Source organism: Rhinatrema bivittatum, chromosome 2, assembly GCF_901001135.1.
Source record: "Rhinatrema bivittatum chromosome 2, aRhiBiv1.1, whole genome shotgun sequence".
NCBI classification, from domain to species: domain Eukaryota; kingdom Metazoa; phylum Chordata; class Amphibia; order Gymnophiona; family Rhinatrematidae; genus Rhinatrema; species Rhinatrema bivittatum.
The window spans coordinates 101079602-101095789 of record NC_042616.1 but is presented as its reverse complement, the minus strand read 5'-3'; the positions used below and the strand labels follow the sequence as shown (position 1 = coordinate 101095789).

Genomic DNA, 16188 nt, shown 5'->3' with positions numbered 1-16188 from the left:
ACTGCCTTGAAGAACGCATGCAGTTATGGGGGGGGGGGGGGGGGGGGGGTGGTGAGCTCGGTTTAGGGAAGACTGAGAAGCCACATCTTTAGCTGCTCCTGAAACACTCTCCCTGTGATGCAAAACCAGAGTCAAATGGGTTGCAAACAAAGGAGTCCATTTTAAGAGATTATGCCCAGAAAATAAGCACACATGTGCGTGAGTGACCTGTATTCACGAACATGCCATTTTATAAACATCAAAAGGATACATGCATGTTCGGATTTGTGCAAAAAAAAAAAAAGAGGCAATCCAGGAACATTATGGCGCAGAGTCAAGCGGTACATCAGGAAGTTGCCAGTTTATAAGAGATATTTGGGTATAAATTATCTTAACTTATTTGTGTAATTTTATACCTGCTAATTTCCTAGCACAATTGATATTGGGTTTGTTTATTGTCTGCAAATAAACTGGGTCTAGGTGAACTGGTGTGGTTCAGGATGAGTTGCTAGAGGAGGATCCAGCTGAGCTGGAGATGGACTGGGTGGATTGTCTAACATGTCAGCAAACTGGTCATTTCAAATACACAGACAAGAGCATATATGTGCATATGTTATAGCTGGTTTGACGCATGCATGTTCGGTTTTTTTTTTTCCGCACCTAAAATAGAAGCACGTATGTTTATAAAGTAGGTAGGGAAATGAAACACTTTCATTGCAGTGGAAATGTAAACGCGTTCTGAAACATACACATGTACTTTCGGAGCATAAGTACCCGGTACTTTATAAACTGCGCAAGTCCACATATGCACACACATGCATTAATGCCAACAGGTTTGTAAGTTATCCTTCCCGGTTTCTCTTCGGGTTTGTTTTTTTTTTGCCCTGTGCAGCATAGTCACCCTCAAAGAAACATTTATAAATGTCTTGAATGATAAATGAATGGAAAGGCTATTGAAATGCCATTTGAGCTGTCTCGTGGAGAGGCCTGCCTTGCTTTCTCCCAGCCCTTCTCCTTCCTCCTCCTGTCCTGGATGACAGACTGCTCAGCAGGGTACCAGTGTCATCACAGGCAGCTACTGTGGAGGAGGAAGATAAGTTTTGGTTTGGTAGGCCATAGGGGACATGAGAAAAATCCCATTGTGAAGTGATTCTATGGCATAGATCCCGCAGATGTGCATTTTATGCTGCTCTGACTATCTCAAAATAATACATTGAAGCATTTTTTGTGCAGGAGTAAAATGTGTCCCACTCTGATAAAAAAAAAAAAAAGAACAACTAGTCAGATTAGTATCCTAAAATATTCAAAATTATGCTTAGCTACTTGCTGTAAAATGAAAGTATTTCTCCAAGTACAGTTTCTGTTTTGATCATTCATCATGTGAACTGTTCAGTTGCCTCTCACATTGCTCAGTTAGGCAGCCCCAAACTGTATAATGTACAGTAAGTAATGGAAAAGACTGAAGGCAATTGAAATTATTTGAGTTGATATAACCCCTTTTAGGGCAGTCAGCTTGAATATTTGATTTTACAGCTTTTTGTCCATCTTTTAAGCTATTTACTACTGAGACTGGATTTGTGGTCTAATAAACTACAGTGTGAGCCAAGAGAAATAATTTGACTTAAATTCCCAATTCTTCTGTCATGTTCTGTCTGACCTGGGAAAGTCATTTTTAATCTTCGTGTCTTAGACTCCACGGTTGTAGGTATGGGATTGCTGATTATATTCTTTGTTTTCCCCTCTCTCCTTTAAAAGCTTTCATGTAGACCAGGCACCACAAATATGCTGCTTCAACCACCCTTGCAATGAATTCTGACACATTTCACTATAAACACGATGTGCTCATGCTCATATGAAAGACAGCGAACATTCTAATCACTCTTCTGTCTAGAATTCTGATAATTCTGTAAAATTGAAAATTTTGTAAAGCCATACTTTGAAAATAGGGCCATTGTGAAAATAATTTTGCGGCCAGTGGCTCTCACCAAAGGGATTTAACCCTGCCTCAAACAATATTGCAGGCTCTTTTTGTGGCACTCAGATTTTCATTGAATTTATGGCATGCAAAGCAAGCAAAAGGCTTTTTGTTGACAAAGTAATTTACATCTAAATGGTTTTATAAATATTTCTATAAAATAAATAATTGAAATGTAACCCTTCACAGAGAGGCCAGCCTGCCAGTTTATTCAGTAATTCAATATGCTACTAACAAGACAATGGGAATCGCACATAAATAATGCTTCACATATAAATAATACTGTTTTTAATGATTGCAGTGCTGAACATTTACTGGAGGGCCACTTTGTCTTGCATTCAGCTGGAAGACCAATGCAGACCGCCTTTTTTTATTTCTCTTTTGTTGCTTTTTAAAAAAAAAAAGTCCTGAAATCCTTTTTTGTTACCAAGGATGTATACAGATGGTTATCTACTGTGTTGACCACATTAAATGGTTTAATACAGGCTCTATTTCAATTTACTTCAATTTATTCAGTCTTATATTCCGCACTTCATAATTAAAATAAAGCATGCAAACAAGGACATATCACAAACAACATAATAAACAAATAAACAATTCTTAAATGAATTAACATCGAGAACTGAGCGTAACCCCTTGGTATATTTATTAATTAATTTACAATGTGCCATTTTCCTGCCTTACATGTACGGTATACCCTTAGGTATGTCATTTTTTTTCTATTCAATATTTAGATTTCACTTAAGGTAGTTATACACTCCTTTTTTATATCTCCATGTGCTGTTCATTTATTAGTAATAAACAAGCCCTAGTCCAGCCTGAAATGCGGTATTTTCTGTTGGAAATCCTCTAAGAAAAGCTTTTCAGTGTACGATTGGATAGCATTTCATAGCACAAAACTACATTCTTGCAACTTTTTCAGGAAATTCATCTACTTGGGCAATTAGTTGCCTTATTTTTCACTTATCAAACCATGTCAAATACTAAACAAAGCATGGAGCACAATTTCTTTTTTTGCAGGAATAAAATTAAATATGCAATTTTAAAGACCTAAATGTAGAATGGTATAGTAAAGGTAATGCCTTCCACTGATGATAAATTCCTGGAATTTAATATTTTCTGGAACAATACATATCATGGTACAAGCACTTTCAGATATTTGGGGGCAGCTGCAGTGATTTAAAAAAAAGTGTGTGCTGAAAATGAAATAAATTTCCTCAGTTTTGATTGTATATCTGAGTGTGGTAATTGCACATGTCACACAGTAATTAGGCAGTCACAGTGTGCCCTTGGTATCTTTCTTTGTCTGCAGATGGTCTGGGAGAATGGCTGTGTCGTTATTGTCATGCTGACACCTCTCACTGAAAATGGAGTCAAACAGTGTTACCACTATTGGCCGGATGAAGGGTCAAACCTTTACCACATCTATGAGGTACATCAACAGAATATCTGGTGCAGGGGTTTGTTATATGGAGCAAAATATTGACTAAATTGATGTGGTCCTGAAGGTTAAATGCAGGCCTACAACATAATTTAATGGAGCTGTATTTGTGAACAATTCAAGAAAAATACCCGGTGTGCTATATTTGATTTGCTACCACAGTACAGTTTGAAGGTGAAATGTTAACATACTATATTGACCATATTGCATCACATTGTATTTAGAAAAATTTTAAGAAGTTTTTCTTTGTGTTCATGGTTTTTTAGACTTTTCAAAAAGAAATCTGTATCTATTCAAAATGTCTGACCTTAACCCCAGCAGGCATTTTTCTTGCTATTTTTGTACTATTCTAAACTAGGATGGATCTGGACTTTGGTAAGACAATAATTAGTATCTATTGTGCACAATAGATGCTTTTGCTGGGAGGTTTGTTTTAGTTTTAAAGCACTGGATTTTATTTACATATCATATCCCTATAGCCCTTACAAAGCAAAGGCTCAGAAAGAAATGTAGTATAAGGAACATGCCTGACAGCAAAGCTAACAAAACACGCACTCGAATGATCAGAGAGCTAAAAAGCAGCCAATGTGACCTGAAAAGCAATGCTGCACTGTTGTTTGTTTTCTTATGCTGCCTTCAAGTTACATTCATGAGTCCTGGAAATTTTCTGTTTCAATCAGGTAAATCTAGTCTCTGAGCACATCTGGTGCGAGGATTTCCTCGTACGGAGCTTCTATTTGAAAAACCTTCAAACTAGTGAGACCCGCACTGTGACACACTTTCACTTTCTCAGCTGGAATGACCAGGATGTGCCACCTTCTACAAGATCACTTCTGGACTTCCGCAGGTACAGCAAATCGTATAATACCATATTAAAGAAAAACAGCTGGATTTTAAGTTATCTCCTTTTTGTGCAAAGCATTTGTTTGGTTCTTGCAACACGTTCTCCAAACACTTGAAGCAAACTCTTTAGTGTGTTTGTAAATAATTTCTTAAATTTTCAGTTAATTTCAGTAACGCAGTCACAATATATCAGTCAAAATTGTTGGTTGATGCTGTGCTCTGATCTGCATTATACGCCTGACAACTGCATGTATAAGAAAATATAAAGCACCTTCACCTTTTTTAAATCAATGCATCCATACAAACCTCCCTAGAGGTTAGTACGGTAGATAACATTATTGGGGTGGGGGGGGGGGGTATTTTGTAACTACCTACATACTTTTCATTAGTTTTCAAAGTGAAAGTATTCACATACTTTCTCTTTGAAAATTATCCCACCTAAACTACATGCACCTATTTACACATGTGTGCAAACATTTTTTTAGGGGAAAATTAGATACACACTTTTGAAAATACAAAAACAAGTACATCTCTTCAAAGTGCAGGTAAAAGTGCATACCTAGCAGGCCCTATGCACTTATTTTACCTGCAGACAGGGTGGACAAATTTATAAAAAAAAAAACAACCCTTTCCGTAGATAGAGCACTGCTTTACCTGCAGAAGTGGCTTTGAAAATTACCCACAGAGAAAGTAATTGTGTGGGTTGGGATAATTTTTCCAAGCAGACATGGACCCACATTTTTCAAAGCAAACTTGTGAAAATATTCAGATAATTGCCCTTCACCGAGCACAAAATAACGCGCCGAAAGTACACCTGCTCTTCACAGGTTAGCTTACGTGTTTACGTACTTATACACATAAGTCATAACTCTGCCCTCAGAATGCCTATCCCCACTGCACATAACATGTATGTGCAAGATTTGGTTATATGCGTACTTCTACATGCGCTGATCCCCCGGCTATAACAGTCATTCATGCGCATAAAACCATATTTTATGCATGTTAATGGCTTTGAAAATTCAGCTCTATATACAGACCGAGAGAATGGCTTGCTATTTTTAATTCCTTAACATCCTTCTCGTCTTCCAACCCCAATTATCATATGGTAAATTGTGATTATAGATAGGATTAGTTTAATCACATCTAAAAGCCTACCTAATCGGACTGACCCGGTCGCTCAGTGGCAGTGCACAAGGATGGAAGGCCACCTAGTTTGATCCCCGGGTCAGCTGGAGCTAGGGATACTACGGAGGGAGTCATGGCCATCAAGGATGATATCCACTGGCCGGTTTTAGAGCACATGCTACAGAGTTCCAGAAAGATTAGGAAGAGTGAGATGGTGGGTCTAATAAAACAGAGGGAGAAAAAAATCTCTGGTGTGTGGTGAGAATGAAGGTTCATGGCACCAGAATCCCAGCACTGGTTCCACTTGAGCTGAAAGAAAAAGGAGAAAGGAGGAAGTACCAAAAAATAAAATATAAAAACTATAAAATCTTACCTTATAGAGTAAATATGTGAAGCTCCCGAGATCACGCCCATTACACTTGAACAAGACTCCTCTCTCGCCAGCATTCTCCTCCCTCCCACAGTTCCTACGTGAACGTTCAGCTTTCCTTCTGGCTCTCTTCCTCTCCTCTCTCCTGGCCCCAGAGAGTCCATTCCCTTTCTTTCTGTCTCCCCTTCCATTCCCAACATCCAGCGTAGATACAGAGTTGTACATGGCTTGCACTGGTAGCTCTGAATTCTGGTGACGATGTAAGCTTGAGCTTGACAGACCAGTTTCAGCAGACCCTCCTGGTACCTGTACCGGACAGTTACACATGGTAGCCCTCTGCGCTATCATAGTTTTATTGGTCTGTAACTTTTTGCATTTGTTTCGTTTTAACTGAATATATTATTGCAGTGCAGGCTGTATGGCCGTTTTAGAAACGGCCATACAGCCTTACCTAAATGGCTGCTTTTAGCTTATCTGGCAAACCATTCATATTCTCTGCTACTTATGAGGAAACAGATCACTCCTGTAAGGCCACCATTTGAGACCACTATAATTACCATTATTTCTTCCCATTTTCTATGAGGTACCCTTTAATAACTAATTCCTATAAGGGTGCCTTTAGTGAAAAGTCATTTAAGATTAGGGCCCTGTGTAAAATGATTTTGCTCTGTTCCTAACCTCATTTTCTTAATCTCTGGCATTTCTTAAGATTATGCCAGTTACAGCTCCAAATAGCCCTATGAATCAGCAGCTATTGTCAGCTAAGCTTCCAAAGAGTTCAGGCTCCCATGTGGTCCTAAAGCTTCAATGCATTTATTCAGTTAAAATGCATAGAATAAATGAACATATATTAAAAAAAAAACAACAACCTTTCATCCTAGTGTGGTCTATTATTCTGTCTTGATTATTAGTATTGGAAGATGATATATATAGAGGAAGAAAATCTCAGTGTCTGAATTCGTAAAACAAACCAAAAAAGATGCCATTTTGGAAGCTTCAGTAACACAATATGGCATATGTGGTTACAATCAGGTTCTTTATCTGTTCTGATGTGGACTCTGTTCTATACATTTTCCAAGCCCATCCGAGGCCTAAACATTCATACAACCCCTTTTGTTTTAGTTTTTACTTTTTACCAAATTAAACTTAAGTGTTTTGTTAATTCATTGGCAAAACAGGTGAACGTCTTCTGCATGAGATCTAGAGTTTCTTTTGCCTTGCTGAAAGCTCAAACAGGGGAGTATAAGCCTCCCAGTGAATGATCTCCTGGTGATTGTAAACCATGCTAGTGTCATTTTGTTTTCCAAATGATTTGTTCTGGCTGTTCAGTAGAGATGGGTCAAATTATTTTGTACTAATCAGGAACCCCCTTCATCAGCATGATTAGTGAATTACTGGCTAAGATTTTTTAAATAAGCCAACGCATGGCAGATCCGTAGCTAGGAGGTTCATAGATACTTGCCTATAGATCACAAATATGAAAGATCAAAATATCACTCAGTCAGAATAAAAGATCTTTCAAAATACCGGCTTTGTGCTTTCCGAAGATTAACTTTCAACTAAATGAAAGATCTGCAACTTGGTGAATTATTCATGCAGAAACTCTCCAAAATTAGCTGAAAATCTCAGACCGTCAATAAATAAATTATCTGTGAATCAGAGGTTGGAATCATGAATACTCAGCTGAACTAAAGATCCCTGACCTAAAAGTGTGCAGATCACAAATTTTGGGTTGGGCCATCTCTACTGTTCACTATTGATAACCTGACGAGCCACAGCAGTGCCTGAAAATGTTGGCAGTTTCAAGAGAAGGTCACAAGGCGTGAAAGTGCCCTTGCAACCTTCCTGTGACAGCTGCAGATGCTCTCTTGATATATCCATGCCTTAATATACATCTGGTATGTACAATGAAGTGGTGCATGCATCTAAAACCAACCCCTCTAGCCTTTATCCTCACAGTTCATAACCAAGAAAAAACCGATGTTTCTGAATTCTTTACTCCGCAAGTTTCTTTGGAAATGCAGGCCATTATTCTTTTGTCTTGATTTGGAAATTTCTTCCTAAACATTTTTAAAGTTTGCTTTATTTTCTTGCTTTATTTCCTGAAACTATACATGTAAGCATTGTTAAAAATTAGCAGTAAACTGACCAAATACTAGTAATCAGCTTTTGTATTTGAAATATGTAGTGCTACAGTCTAAGAAAGGACTTATTTTAAAAAAAAATAAATTATATAAACTGTCCCATTCAAAAAGGTAAGATTGACACATTTAATGTTGGTCAGTTTAATGCTCATAGACTCCTAAATTTCATTTTAAACAGTAGGCAAACCATTCTGGCTCTGGACTAGCTTGTTAGTCATGCGCTGATGTGTATAATTAAATATTTCTTGAACCCAGAATGTGCACGTTTCCACTTTAAAGAACAACTGCTAAAGCTAAAAGATAATTATCCTGAGGGCTTTGCTTAAAATACATACATTATGCTATCACTTCTTGCTGTGTGCAATGGCATTTACTAACACTGCTCACTTTAAAAATGGATGACTCTTGTTTTGCCAGCTAATTAGCGGTTGCCAGTGTCATTTTTGTGATGTTGCAGCTAGTAATATGAGCCCAGTTGCATAGTCACAAAAGTGATCATTGGAAACTGTGACTCTGCTGCAGGGACAATGTGGGAACCCCCCTTTCGCAGCCTCTAACGACCTCTGACCTTTGCTTGCTGATGGTTTGCATGACGGTTTCTTTTCGCTGAATGAGCCAAGGGTTGGTTTGTATTTACTAATCATTCTTTTCCCCATTTAATTCTTGCTCTGTGTATTAATCCGTATTTATTTTCTCAAATGAATTTTGCACACCGACAGTTTTCAGTTCACTGTGATACCGTACACTGAAGCATGAAGTTAAGACAGTTGGACATTTCCTTATTAGCTGAATATCTTTGAAGGGTCTTGTTTAAACATGCATTTGAAACGCGCTACTCAAAAGGTTTCCAAAACATCTGTAAGTAGAATGGCAGGTGTCACGTGTTCATTGTGTTTCACAGCTGTTTGAAATTTCTGAAATGTGCTTACCTGAGAATCTTCTATGAATTTTAGACATGAATACTGTAAAGTTTCTTAATATGATAATGAACATCCATCACAGTTTTAGGAAAAAATATAGTGTATGAGGAAGAAGAGAAACAGAAGTGTCAAAGAAAAAAAAAACAGTGTCGGCCATTTTGGGCAAGCCTGAGTTCATTTTCCCATCTCTGCTGCCATAGGATTAGCAATAGAGGGGAAGGGGCTCCAGCAGAATTAGTGAGTCTGGGTCAGCTTCCCTCCTGTTGGATCTTGCTCCAAACCTTCAGGCAGTGGGGCACCATGGGAGAAAAAGAAGGAAAATGAAATACAGCAGGCTTATTTTAGCTTTCAAATAAATGTTTGATAGAAACATTCTCTTCCACTCAACAGAATGTGCTTTGACCGAATGAAAGAAAAAAAAGCATTATGCTGGATACTAAACTGAAGTGCCAATTGTATTAAGGGATGAAATAGTGTGACTGAGGAGGACAGGAACTTTATCAAGTGAAGAAATCCGAACTGTACAAAACTTCCCACTTCACTGCAGTACTTGACTATAGTGGTAACTTTCAAAGTGACGTACATGTGCGTGCATTTGCCGGTGCGTGTACATGGACACACCGATTTTATAACATGCACGTGTTTATGCGTGCATGTTATAAAAGCAGCTACCCGCTCGGACACGCGTGCACAATTTTATATCAATATGTGCATGCGAATGCCGTCCCGAGTGTGTAAGTGGCGGGGATTTTAGCAGATGCGCACAGCAACGTATCAGGCCTACTTCCCTGTTCCCTCCCAGTTCACCACAGTAAAAGAAAGGACTTCATAAACCCTTCTAGCTAACTAATCTCCCTTTTACCCTACTAATCCTGACCCTTAAAACCCTGCTGACTACACTTTTTAAAAAAAAATTATCTGCTTACACGCAGTCCATAGCAGAAGCAAGTTACATGGTTGAGGGATCCCAGAGTGCACTAGTGCGAATTAGTGACTGCATGGTGCAGTCCCAGCCCACCCACATCCCCCCCCCCCCTTTTTCGCCAAATCTTTTTTTTATCCGCGTATCAGGAGATACACGCGTGGCCACGGGCCTTTTAAAATCTGCACGGCCCGTGCACGGCCGAGTCACGCGCGTATCTTCCAGTGTTGCTGCGCACAGGCCTTTTAAAATCTACCTCTATGTGTCATAGACCGTTCCAACTGTGCTCTAGAATCTGAACCAAACAGACTACTTTACCAGCCACTTCTTCTTGCCCCCCGGTTTTCACTGGCATTTGCAGATGAGACAAATATTTTTCACGATGAAAATTTTGGGCCGATCACAAATTCCTTGGGTGCTTCAATAATGGGATGACTTCAACATTACTTAAAGGATTCAGGATGCAAAGCAAATATAGTATTTGAATGAAAACCCATTTTGAAAATTAAACCTTGCATGTTGCTAGATTATAAATTAGCACTTTATTTTTTAATTAATTTATTTAGCACGTATGCTTATCGCATTCAAAAACTGAGCCGCAGTTAGTCATTTCAAGGTACTGGTAATCTGCAGTGGGGACCACGGGACCACACAGTTGCTTTTAGGATGTACAGACCAGAGACTGACATGAAATCAGTTCCGTCAGGTCATCATCTGAAAATGAATAACTTGCCTAATTCGTGTTTCAGACAACTGAAAGACTTCCTGTAGAGAGTAGTGTTATAACTGTGCGTGGTGGAGTAAAGTCTGCACGTACCTTTTATGTGGGTTATTTTACGTTTTTAACCTGCTATGAGATCAAATTTTAGTAATAAATAAAATACAGAATTAAGGGGAGGGGCAGGGCAGTTGGATTGTCATTGTTATCCACTGAGAGAGCTTTTTATTTCGAGGTCCATTCAGCCCTGGCTATTTTGACCTCCAGGAGGCAAAGCACAACTAATTATCAAATTCTCTCAAATATCTACTATTGTTAAAGGGGGGCTGTTCCTCTGCCATTTGGTGTTTATTCAAGCTTTCAAAAAGTTATTTGCAATGTTCTAAAAATAAGGATATTCATAAGAAGCAGAAAATAGAACACCGTTCCCCACTTGCATCCCAGTCAGGGCTTCCCAAAAATTGTCCCAGTGAACCCACAGACAATCAGGTTTTCAGGATTTCCACTATGAATATGCTTGAGAAATATGCATATATTGGATCTCCAATGTTTGAAATTGATCTCATATATATTCAGGATTGGATTTGGGGCTTTTTTTGCCCAGAGGCACTTTTGACGGGGAGTGGGGCCCCAGGCACTTGAGATTGGTGGGAGGGCATCCCCTGGGTACCCCTGCCCAGGTTCTCTCCATCTGAGCACTCTCCCAGTCCTCCTTGCCCTTCCTTCACCTCTTTTTCTCTACCTGGCCCAGGGCAACAATTGAAGGAAATTAGCGTAGGGCCTGGGAGCAGGTGTGTGCATACAGGCCCTTTGGCAGCGCCACCTACTCCTCCAGAAGGGCTTCCTGTTACTAAGGAAACCCACGCGGAGGGGAGAAGGAGCCACTGTAGAGCCTATGAGCATACACCTACTCATAGGCCCGGTGCTAACTTCTCTTCATTGTTACCATGGTCTAGGCCAGAGGAGAGGCGGGAAGAGGCACAGTGCCATCCGGATTCCCGCTTGGCATGCTTCAAGCTCGAGGCGAGTGTTAGAGATGGCATCGGCTTACCTGAGAACTTTAGAGTTGTAGTCAGCCTGAGACTACTGTTGATGAGCAGGGTGCGATATGGGAATGCATATCAACTTTGTCTCCTCCACCACTCCCATGGCCCCCACCCCATTAATCCAAACTGTCGCACACACACACATACATACACTCTCTCTTTCGCTTTCCCTGCCCCCTTCCTTACTCACCCCCTTCCCCCACAGAAATGAGCCCAGCATTCTCCTCCTCCTACTCCTCTCCTCCTATAAATTACTTACAGCTCCTTGACTTGTGCTCCAAGGTGTCTCCTTTCTCCTCTTCTGCTCTGTTCTTAGCTAAGCCTCAAGTCCTGGGATAACAGACAGTTGCATGCTGATCTATGTCTGCTTCATCCCTTCCCTTCCTATTTCTTTCCACATGGTGCCTGTTCACACAGGAGGGAAGAGAGTAAAGCTGGAGCTGACACTACCTTTTAGACCCTTTCCTCCTGTTTCTCCTCACATTGGGGCAGATGCAATACAGTGCACTAGGCTGAGCGCACTGAATAACCCACAGTTGGACGCGGGTTGTAGAGGCACTAACTAATCCCCTTACGCAATAAGGAGATTAGCGCCTATATAACCCGTGTCCAATGCGGAGTGAATCTAATAGCGCTCATCACATGCAAATGCATGTGAATGAGGCTATTAGCTATTCACTCCCGATGCAAGAAAAAAATGTGCGTCCAGGATGCACATTTTTGCGATCAGAAATTAACGCCTGCTCAATTGCTGAGCACTCCTTACACTAGTACAGAAAAGCAGAAAAAACTGCTTTGCTGTACTGCCTCCTACTTAATATCATTGCGATATTAAGTAGGAGGAAAAACAAAACTAAATTAACTTAAAAAAAAAAAGTTAACAAAAAAAAATGCCGGCAGTAAACGGACGCTCAGCTGACAAGCATCCATTTCCTGAACCCCCTGGCTGTGCGGCTTTGTGGCGGTGGACGGCTGATGCTGATCGGGTTCTCGTTAGCAAGGAAGCACTGGGGGTGCACAAGCGATCCTAGCGCCTCCTTGCTAATGTGACCCCTAATTTAAATATTGCATGGCGCCCCCAGGAGGGGGTACATTAAAGAACAGGCGCTGACTGTTCAGCGCTCGCTTTCTGCGCATAATTATTGCATCGGCCCCATACTGCCTACAGTATCTTCTCCAGCCTCCCCCTCTTCTTCACCATAGGGATAGGAAGGGAGGGAGTGAGGCCAGAGCAGATGCTGCAGAGCAGAAAACAATTTCTCTGCTCCCTTCTCCAACACCTTTTCTCCTGTTTCCTGTACACTGCCTGAGGGGGGGAGGGGTTGCAGCAGTTCCCAGGTATGGGGATGAGATAGCACCGTAAAACTTGGCATTGGAGGCAATTGCCTACATTGCCCATGGTTACAATCGGGCCTATGCATATTCATTGTGGATCTCCGGAAAGCCCCACTGGTTCTGGTGTCACTCGGACAGATTTGGGAGCCCATTCGTTACTTTAATTTGCTTCCCTGCAGCTTCTATCCTGAATGTATTTATCCTAGCTCCAATTGGCCTCCTTTTTGGCCATATAGGTTGCGTAATTTCCAGTGGTGGGTGGAAAACTGTAATTTTCATTTCCTTTTCCTTCCATGTAAAATCATGAGAGTTGGCCTATGACACACCATTTCTTTTTTACTTTTTTGCAACCATTGGGAAGAAATTGGGTAAGAAGGTCTTAGGAGAAAGCCAAACAAAAGTACAGTTTCGTTAGCATCTGCTACATATGGTGCCATTTACCCCTTTGTCACTTCAAGCGTGAAGTCTCAGGATGCAAAGGTCTCTCCAGCACTGCACCTCTCCTGGAGCAGGAGAAATCTTTAGCATTCCATCCTCCTGGCCTTACATCTCTCACGGTCTTCTCCAATATTTTCTAGCCAGGATTCACTCTGGCAACTAGAAGCTCTCAGCAGTACTCACCCGATGAGTACTGCTGAGAGGGAATCTAATAGAAAAGTTATGCTTACAACTTGTCTGGTTTGACCTTCACTTCTTTGTAACTAAGTGGACTAATATGGCTACCAATCTGCTCCCCCCCCCCATATGACTTCAAATTGTAGCAACTGGGGTAAGCAGCGATTAGACATTTCCAATGAGAGGAGATCCTGAGGAACTATAATGTAGCCATCACAACCTCAGAATTTTTGTGCCTCACTTGTTTGAAGTTGTTGTGCATCTGTGGCACTCTAGCCTATGTGATCAGTTGAAGGATGCAAATTATTTTTATTTTATATTCCTGAACCTGTTTTAAACTTTCAATATTGCTAACACTTTTTTTTCCTCAAGAAACTGACATTAGAAAAAATGAACAGCCAGAAAGCAAATATTTTTTGTGAATTAGTTGAACCCTTACCAAAAATACTTGTTCGTCTTTAAATACTAGAAATTGAATGCATCCGCATTTTTTTCTGCTGACGGCACTTTACTCAAACAGTACTTCAGCACAGCCCATAGAGGGTTTTCCGGGTAGAAAAATGTGCACCTGACCATGTACAGTGCTATACAGTAGTAATATATACCCTTCAGAGGTAAAAATAACTGTATTTTCAGATCTGTTACATTACTGCTTCCCATCTACTGGGTGCTATGAGTGAAATTCTTCACAGCATTCCCACCTGCAGCAAGAGGAAGAGAACAATGTTCTAGGGGTGTTTAAAGAAGACGACTATAGATTTTTAAAAAAGATATTACTGTAAGTGAAGACTATCACATAGAATAGGAGACGGATTTTGGGAAAAATATCTGTTTAAAAACCTCAGCTCTCCTTTTTTTTTTTTTTTATAATTTTAGGGTTAATATTCAAAAGACTTTATATATCTAAACCTTAGTTTGTGCATGTAAATCTGTTTTTGAAAATCATCCAGAGAGGGGTAGACCAGGGAGAAGTGTGCAGAACATGGTTTCGTGCCTGCTCTTCCCTGGACTGGCGAGAGGCGTTCTGCGGTTCCAGGGGCCGAGTTGCAGACAGGGTACATGCACACTTCTGATTTTCACAACTATGCATGCAAATGTACAGTACATGCTGTAAGTTACACCTACTTGTCTGTGCATGGACTGGCAGCACCCACAAATTTTTCAAAGCTGTCTTCTGCACAGCAGCTTTGAGAATGTGGGGTAAAGTCTACAAAGTATCCCTCAGACTTTAGCCCTGTAGGGGGCTACTGAAAAATTACCCTCCCACTGTGGCACCGCACTCGCCAGTATCTGGCTGCTAACAATGCTGTACACACATAATTTCTGCAGCAGTGTTTCTGCCTCTCCTTTACTACCAGAAATATGGAAAATAATGTTTTTGACAATAAAAATATGACTTTCTTATCCTCCAAGAGTTTGTTTGCTGTATATATGAGTCACCTGTGCTGAAATGCTGTTTTAAGTGCTTTTGTAACATAAAATTCAAAGACCTTCACCTATAGAAAAAGGCAAAAATGCAATTCATGGCTTGGATCTGACAAACTGACATAGTAATACATGATTGGGTTTCAGATGAACTGCATGTCTTTGTGCAATTAATATGTACGTATATGCATATAGGTATGTGTGTGTGTGGCATATTATTTATGGCATTCTGCCCAGGGTGCCTTGCAAGTTAGAGGCAATTAAAATACATCTGTAGAAGGTAAAGCAATTGTGAAGCAACAATTATATTTTTAACTGCAAATTGAAATGCACTCTTTTTCTTTGATTCTTGGATTACCTTTAAAAAAAAAAAAAAGAAAGCGCTTCACAATTACCGTTCTAATTCCTCGGCTTGATGACCCAGCAGTCCTGGAGGCCCTCGCTAAAAGAATGGCTGAGGAGTGACAATTCTCGAAAAATACTGCCAGAATGAGTGAGGGATGGGGGACCAGTGAGAGAGGCGGCGTAAGCCTTAACATCAAGAAAATAAGCCACTAGAGCTGGAATGCTGTGTGCCCTCCCCAACAGCTTTCACGAAATCAAGAACAAAGGAACACAATGCAGGCCTTGTTACTTAATGGGTCAGAAAGAGCAGTGTTGGGGTAAAGCAACAAAAGAGCTAAAAATCCACAATAAGATTTTTAAAGTATACCAGCAATAAGAGGGAGAAGATGAGTATAATGCAGCAGTGCCTGATTCGGAAAGATGTATTTCATTGATTAGAGGGTAGCAAGAATATTTCAGACATATTATTACAACCGTACCCATACTGAATTCCCCAAAATCAATATCAGAGAACAGAATGTTATTCTCAGGTGAAAAGAGGACCATCCTGCCAAACTCACACACACAAAAAAAAAAAATAATCTGAGAATAGCTGCAGTTATACAGGAAAATGTCAGCGGTGATAATGAATAGAGTGTCTATTCTTTCCTCCATGACATTGAGCCCCTAGCTAAGAAAATTGGATCACTTTTGTTTATACACAGTATTCGGTGCCGGATCTGGGGGAAGGGGGCGGAAGCAGCAAGAACGGAAAAGGAGCATCAGCCTGGGGCCTTGTCAGGCGGTGCACACCTTCACAGACCGCGTGCAGCCTCTCCCGCCCCCTGTGCATGGTCTCCCTCTGTAACAGCAAGCCTGTGCCGGAGGAGGGGGGGGGGCAGGGTGGCGGCAGGACCCGTGAGAGCGTCCGCCATCTTTGGGGGGGGGGGGGCCTTCCTTTTCAGTTTTTATTTAATTTTTCGTGGGACTTTCTCAGTGTAAATTA

General features: G+C 40.6%; 1 protein-coding gene across 1 annotated transcript in view; it reads left to right on the top strand.

Annotated features, from left to right (window-relative positions):
- The window catches only part of LOC115083221 (receptor-type tyrosine-protein phosphatase N2-like), a 322268-nt gene that overhangs the window by 184250 nt on the left and 121830 nt on the right, over positions 1-16188 (top strand). Inside the window, exons 8-9 of the mRNA XM_029587030.1 lie at positions 3267-3386; positions 4076-4242. Coding sequence (XP_029442890.1) covers positions 3267-3386; positions 4076-4242 — 287 coding nt within the window. The remainder of the gene's footprint in view (positions 1-3266; positions 3387-4075; positions 4243-16188) is intronic.